The sequence below is a fragment of the Sinocyclocheilus rhinocerous genome, unplaced genomic scaffold (genome assembly GCF_001515625.1).
Source record: "Sinocyclocheilus rhinocerous isolate Xijiao unplaced genomic scaffold, SAMN03320098_v1.1 scaffold588, whole genome shotgun sequence".
In the NCBI taxonomy this organism is placed as follows: Eukaryota; Metazoa; Chordata; class Actinopteri; order Cypriniformes; family Cyprinidae; genus Sinocyclocheilus; species Sinocyclocheilus rhinocerous.
Genome location: NW_015635063.1, coordinates 644,648 through 651,801, shown reverse-complemented (window position 1 = coordinate 651,801; position 7,154 = coordinate 644,648). Strand labels below are relative to the sequence as shown.

Here is a 7,154-nt window from a genome sequence, read left to right as displayed (position 1 = left end):
ATACGCTGTTTACGTCCAGCGGATACTCTCCAAAATGGCGCTACAGGGTGACGCGGAGAAGACGAATTGTTGAATAAAGTCGTTATTTTTGTTTTCTTTGCGTACAAAAAGTATTCTTGTAGCTTCGTAAAATTACGGTTGAACCCATGATGTGACATGGATTATTTTACCGATCTCTTTGCTACGTTTCTGGACCTTGATCGTGGTAATTACATTGCTATCAATGGGAGGGTTTCAGAATTCATCAAAAATATCTTAAGTTGTGTTCCGAAGAAGAATGGAGGTCTTACGGGTTTAGAACGACACGAGGGTGAGTAATTAATGACAGAATTTTTGGGTGAACTAACCCTTTAAAAGAGCCAATCACCTTTTTGTTAGAGGCAACATTACATACAATATCGCAGCTGTAGAAATAAAAGTCCCATCTTGCAGTTGAGACAAATAATATTTTTATTTACTTAAGAATGCACATATGAATTAGCCCGACTACCCTGAGAATTTGAGCTTAAAGGCACAATCATATGAAAGGCTGCAGACTAAAGTAACTTGCCTAAGAGACTTATTGGTATAAAAGCAAGCCAATCAGATTGTGATATTTGACCATTTTTGTGTTCTATGTCCAGTGTTATTTTAGTATTATTGATATACTACTTTCCACCTTATTTTTCATCGCCGAAGTAAGCTGTTTTCTGTGAACGTGTGAGACTTCTGATTCATTCTCTGCTGTAGGGAAATAACGAGAAGAATAACAAAGTACTATAAACAGTAAAACTGTTTGTGCTACAAACCAGTGTGTTTATAATTAAGAATAATATGGTAAAATAATATGGTAAGAACACCAGTTTGCAATATCAAGCAGAAAAACAAGTTGTTTTGTACAGCTAACAATAGCTGGAAGCGGATGACATTGGAAGCTAGACGTGTTCAATTTACAAATGGTGGATGGTGTTTGTTAATATTTTGAATTAGATTTTATTTTTATATTTTCGGTTTTTACTTTAATTTTAGCTAAGTTGTATTAAGTTTTAATAATTTTGTTGTGTTTTTGCTGTTTTTTTTGTTTTGTTTTTGTAATGGTAGTACTTGAAGTTAAACTAAATGAAAATGTAAAGTGTTGCCTTAAAGTTTAAGTAATAAAATTAAGTAACACTTTTTAGTTTAATTAATGACAATAACCCTTAAGACTGTCTTTGAGTAGTTTCACTAGACTAGACAGGAAGTACGCCTTTTTTAACTGCTATCCTCTGTTAAACTTAATAAGCTAAATTTAATGGTTTAATATTAGAGACACATCACATGATTGTTTTGGTTATGTGTCTGTTTGTGTACATGCATGTCTGTGGATAATGAGCCGTATTTAACGGACGCCCTGCCATCAAGGTCACGTTCTGATGCAAGTGAGCGGCAATACAGAGAAAATCCAGCGAGCCTAGTCTCTGTGTATGTGTGTGTGCATGGAAAATAAATTGAAGAGGCTAGAACTAGATAAAAGTGGGAAATAAGACCGTTACAGAGGCTGAAGGACAGAAAGAGGGAGAGTGTTGAAGGATTTATGCAGCGGTAGTGCATGAGAAAATCACTCTCGCTTTCCCAGCTGTGGTCATGTGATCATGAAGTGCTTAGGCTGTCAGATGACATTACGTAATGCGGAGCGAGAGGAGAGCCAGGAACCGACAGACGGAGAGAGAGATGGGATTGTCATGGGTTTATTCGTCTCTCTCCTTTACAGCTGTGCTGTTCTTCTCACACAGATCCGCTTCATTACTGTACAGTTCTCTCACTCTTTTAGATGCTGGAAAAACACACTCTTGTAGTGCAGAGTATTTGCCTTCACGGTCAGGACCGCAGAATTACACATCCCAGAGGTGCTTTAAAGGAGTAATTCACCCAAAAATGACAGTTCTGTCGTCACTTATGCCTTCAAACCCCATATGTTGGTCTTCATTTTCAATGCAATTAGTCCCCAGGGGATTCAAGCATCACAAAAGCTCCATTTAAGTATCGTAATCAATATATATGGACCATTTTATAATGGTTTTGCATTTATATATTCATGCTGTGTTGAAAAAGGATTGTTTAATCGATTCTCATTTTGATGAACTGATATTGATTCCAAGAATTTCTAAATATATGCAATATATTACATATTATTTTTCCTTAAACCTTTCTTCCATATTTCATGTATGTTTGAACAAATCCATCATGAAAACAAGTTTTCATGACAGCCACCATTTAAATGTTTATATTTTAAACAACAATCTAGAGTAGAAATGTAATTATATCTTTTAAAAGTTATTATAATGCTATTATAACCAATTGAGATCGGAATTGAATCGAATTAGCAAGTTTGTGAATTGAATTGCAAGTTTGTGATTTGAATTGCAAGCTTGTTAATTGAATTGCAAGCTTGTGAATTGTGAATGGAATCGCGAGTTTGTGAATTTTGAATGGAATCGCGAGTTTGTGAATTGTGAATCAAATCAAAAACTTTGTGAATTGTGAATCGAATCGTGAGTTTGTGAATTTTGAATGGAATTGCGAGTTTGTGAATTGTGAATGGAATCACGAGTTTGTGAATTGTGAATCAAATCAAAAACTTTGTGAATTGTGAATCGAATCGTGAGTTTGTGAATTTTGAATGGAATCGCGAGTTTGTGAATTGTGAATGGAATCGCGAGTTTGTGAATTGTGAATGGAATCGCGAGTTTGTGAATTGTGAATGGAATCGCGAGTTTGTGAATTGTGAATGGAATCGCGAGTTTGTGAATTGTGAATGGAATCGCGAGTTTGTGAATTGTGAATGGAATCGCGAGTTTGTGAATTGTGAATGGAATCGCGAGTTTGTGAATTGTGAATGGAATCGCGAGTTTGTGAATTGTGAATGGAATCGCGAGTTTGTGAATTGTGAATGGAATCGCGAGTTTGTGAATTGTGAATGGAATCGCGAGTTTGTGAATTGTGAATGGAATCACGAGTTTGTGAATTTTGAATCAAATCAAAAAGGTTGTGAATTGTGAATCAAATCGCGAGTTTGTGAATTGTGAATCAAATCGCAAGTTTGTGAATTGTGAATGGAATCACGAGTTTGTGAATTTTGAATGGAATCACGAGTTTGTGAATTTTGAATCAAATCAAAAAGTTTGTGAATTGTGAATCAAATTGCAAGTTTGTGAATTGTGAATGGAATCGCGAGTTTGTGAATTGTGAATCGAATTGCGAGTTTGTGAATTTTGAATGGAATCGCGAGTTTGTGAATTGTGAATGGAATCACGAGTTTGTGAATTTTGAATCAAATCAAAAAGGTTGTGAATTGTGAATCAAATCAAAAAGGTTGTGAATTGTGAATCAAATCGCAAGTTTGTGAATTGTGAATCGAATCGCAGGTTTGTGAATAGTGAATCACAAGTTTGTGTTCCGAATTGCAAGCTTGTGAACTGAATCGCAAGTTAGTGAATTGTGAATCGAATTGAATTGTAAAATTTGTGTCAATACCCAGCCCTAATTTCTGATGATTTTGCATGTGTGCTGCAGGTTGGAGGAGACGCCGCCCGTCATGACGCTGTTACCTGATAACATCCTGCAGGTGTTGCGTCTGCAGCTGCTGCAGTGTGTGCAGAAAGCGTCTGAGGGACTGGAGCCCGAGCAGCAGACGTTGGCCCTCCTGCTCCTCAAGTTCCTCATCGTCATCTGCAGGTCAGATTCTGAGGGCCTGATGGGAGAGAAGCACTTTATGACTAAGAAAAAACATTGCAGCAACAGATCAGTATTCGAGCTAAATGCACAAACTTACTCAAGTAAAAGAACTGTTTGCATATAGAGTCTCTTATGAAAATATGAAGTGCACTGAATCTCAGTAAAAACAGAAACTGGACACCTGTGATCCTGCTGAATGTTTCATGAGTTCTCCGAGCACCTGCTGCCGAGGGTTCATGCGTGGTTTCCACTTTCAGCGACACATCGAGACTTTTAAGGGTCCGACAGTGCCATTGCTCGATTGGCAGCTGCTACTCAAATGTACACACACACACACTTAATGAGGATATCCCATAGACTACGTTATTTAAGGTTGTTTAACATGACTCTAGTCAAACTCTTTTAGATGGTTACAGTTTTTAGATGTAAAAGAGACATTTTTCAGACATACACTACCATTCAAAACTTTGGGGTCAGTAATATTTTAGAAATGAATCGTTTTATTCAGCATAGTTTCATACAAGGATGCATTAAATTGATCAAAAGTGACAGTAAAGATATTTCTAAATAATGTTACAAAAGATATATTATTTAAATAAATGTTGTTCATTTGAACTTTCTATTCAAAGAATAGAAAAATCATTGTTTTCCACAAAAATATTAATCAGAAATGTTTCCTGAGCAGCAAATCAGCATATTAGAATGATTTCTGAAGGATCGTGAAGACTGTAATGATGCTGAAAATTCAGCTTTGATCACAGGAATAAATTATATTCTTATATATAATTATATAATTAATAAATTATATTATAGTTTAAAATTGTTACAATAGCAAAATGTTATTTTAAATTGTAATAATATTTCACAATGTCATTATTGTTACTGTATTTTTAATCAAATAAATGCAGCCTTGGTGAGCATAAGAGAGTTTTTTCAAAACATTTAAAACATCTAACCGACCCCAAACTTTTGAACCTTAGTGTAGCTCCTGGGACGATATTGTCTTCTTCTGTGAACATATATTTCACATGCATGTCCACTCAGTAAGATGTTGTAATTTGTCCACTCACAGACTCTGTAGCGTCAGCTGGATGTCCTGCTTCAGCAGCAGTCAGTGTGTGATTTATGATCATAGGGGTGGCAGGGGAATCTCTCTGACAGCTAGAACTAATGGCCCTGTCATACGACAGTCTGTCCAATACAGCTACACACACACACACAAACACACTCACACACACACACCTACACACGCACGCACGCACACACACACACACACGCACAGAGTTTCTCCACACTGACAGCTGTGTGATTTGTCTGACAGGAACCTGTCAAACGTGGAAGAGATCAGCGCCTGTTCCTACATAAACCACATCATCACCATGACAACACTTTATATCCAGCAGGTCTGAAACTCGCTTCAAAATCAAGTTTTCTGTTTATCCATTTATTTTTTACTTTCTGTCCCCATTATTTAATGGTGGTCAAACTGTCCTGTTTTGCCCTCTTCCTCTTCCCTATTCTTTCCTCTTCATTTTCCAATTAATTCCTCTGCCTTAAATTTCCATGCCCCTTTCCTCTATTATTTCTCATTCTGTTCCTTTTCCTATCCTCTATTATTTCTAATCTGTTCCTTTTTTACCTTTTCCTTACTCTTCCTTTTCCTTTTCTTTTCTTCCCATTCCTCTTACTCTTCCTTTTTCTGTTTTCCTCTTCATGTTTCTCTCTTCTTTCTTGAGGAAGACTAGAGGAAAGAGATGTGGAAAATAAAAAATTAAGAGGAAATGGCAGGAAAATAAAGAGGGCATTTGGACTTCCATTTCCTCTCCTCTTTTATTGTTTTCCTGGCCTTTCCTGTTCCTTTCCTTTTCCTTCTCCCTGTTCTCCTTTTCCACTTCCTCTTTCTTTATTCTTCTTTTACATGTCCTTTTCCACATCCCTTTCCTCTAGCCTTTCTCTTCCTTTTCCTGTCATTTCCTCTTCCTTTCCATTTTCCTTTCTTTTGACTGGAAAATAGAGGAAATATGAAAGCATTTCCTCTTCCATTTCTTCTCCTCTTTTTCCTTATCCTGTCCTTTCCGCTTTCTTTTCCTCTTCCTCTTTATTTTCCTTCCATTTCCTCTTCCTTTCCGTTTTTCCTTTCTTTTCCTCTTTATCTTCCTTTCTCTGTATTCCTCTTCTTTTCTTTTTCCATTTAAGTATTATTATTGTTTCCTCTTCTTCTATCCTTTCTTATCGTTCCTTTTTCCTGTTCCTTTTCCTGTTTTCCTCATCCTCTTCCTTTTCTTTCTTCTCTTCCTATCCCTTTCCTCTCCTTTCCTCTTATTTCTTTCTCTGTATTCCTCTTCTCTTTTCTCTTTCCTCTTCCATTTTCTCTCCTCTTTATTGTCCTTTCTGTTTCTTCTTTCTCCTCAGTATTAAAGTAAATCAACTCTTTTTCTCTCTGTTTAGCTGAAGAGTAAGACGAAAGAGAAGGAGCTGGCTGATCAGACACAAGCCGAGGAGTTTGTCCGTCACGCTTTGGCCTTCTGTGAGACTCTGTATGATCCCTATCACAACTGGAGGCATCGCATTCACGGGTGAGATATGCAACCAATGCCGATCCCACGGCTGAAGCTTTTCAGCAATAACTTAAATATTTGTCTTTGATGACACATGATGTGTCTTACTACACTTTCACCCAATTGTCCAACGTGTAACATTTCTTGCATGCAAAAAATGCATTGTATGTAAACATCACACCTGTCAAATGCCAGTCATGCTTCAGTAAGAGGACATCATGGCCTCAGTTGTTAATCTCTTTGTACGAGCATGTACTAATCCAGACGTTTCCTCATGCACACTGAATAGGGCATTCTTAGGCTCCTAACTGTAGAATAAACCGCTGTTGTTTGGAGAGCTGCTCTGTTTAAAATAGCGGTGCAGAGTCAACGTTAAATCAAAACCATTTACTGAAAAAGTAAATCATTTGCTTTCTTAATAAATACGCCTGGTCTTCTTGTGAATGATTCGTCAGTGCGTGTTATTTCAAAGAAAAAAATGTTTGTTTTCATAATCTTTTTATCAAAAAGATAAATCTTTTATCATGTTTTCACCTCTGAAATAACTTCACTGAGAAATAAAATACATTGTCTGCAGTGAAATGCTTTGTAAATGTTGCTTTAGTTATTCGGCACCACAATAATGACCGGCCAGTGGAGAATCTGTATGTGAAGGTTTATGTTACAAGTTATGGTATAGGTGTTGCTAACCCAAAGCGCTCAATCCAGTGCAGTTCCCTGTTATTCAGTAACATGAGCCACACAGATACACACTGTCAAATGAGGCGAACACACACATATACAGTGAAAAACACAGCTGTGTTTGACCAATAAACACATGTCTTGTTCTACAAGTTCTGTGAAGAGCTGTTCATCGTTCCAGTCAGTGTGTGTGTGTGTGTGTGTGTGTGTGTGTGTGTGTGT

General features: G+C 37.0%; 1 protein-coding gene across 1 annotated transcript in view; it reads left to right on the top strand.

Moving 5' to 3' along the window:
* The window catches only part of nbeal1 (neurobeachin-like 1), a 68,271-nt gene that overhangs the window by 14,270 nt on the left and 46,847 nt on the right, over nucleotides 1-7,154 (top strand). The window contains exons 4-6 of the mRNA XM_016560904.1: nucleotides 3,532-3,693; nucleotides 5,015-5,096; nucleotides 6,142-6,269. Of these exons, the coding sequence (XP_016416390.1) occupies nucleotides 3,532-3,693; nucleotides 5,015-5,096; nucleotides 6,142-6,269 (372 nt within the window). The remainder of the gene's footprint in view (nucleotides 1-3,531; nucleotides 3,694-5,014; nucleotides 5,097-6,141; nucleotides 6,270-7,154) is intronic.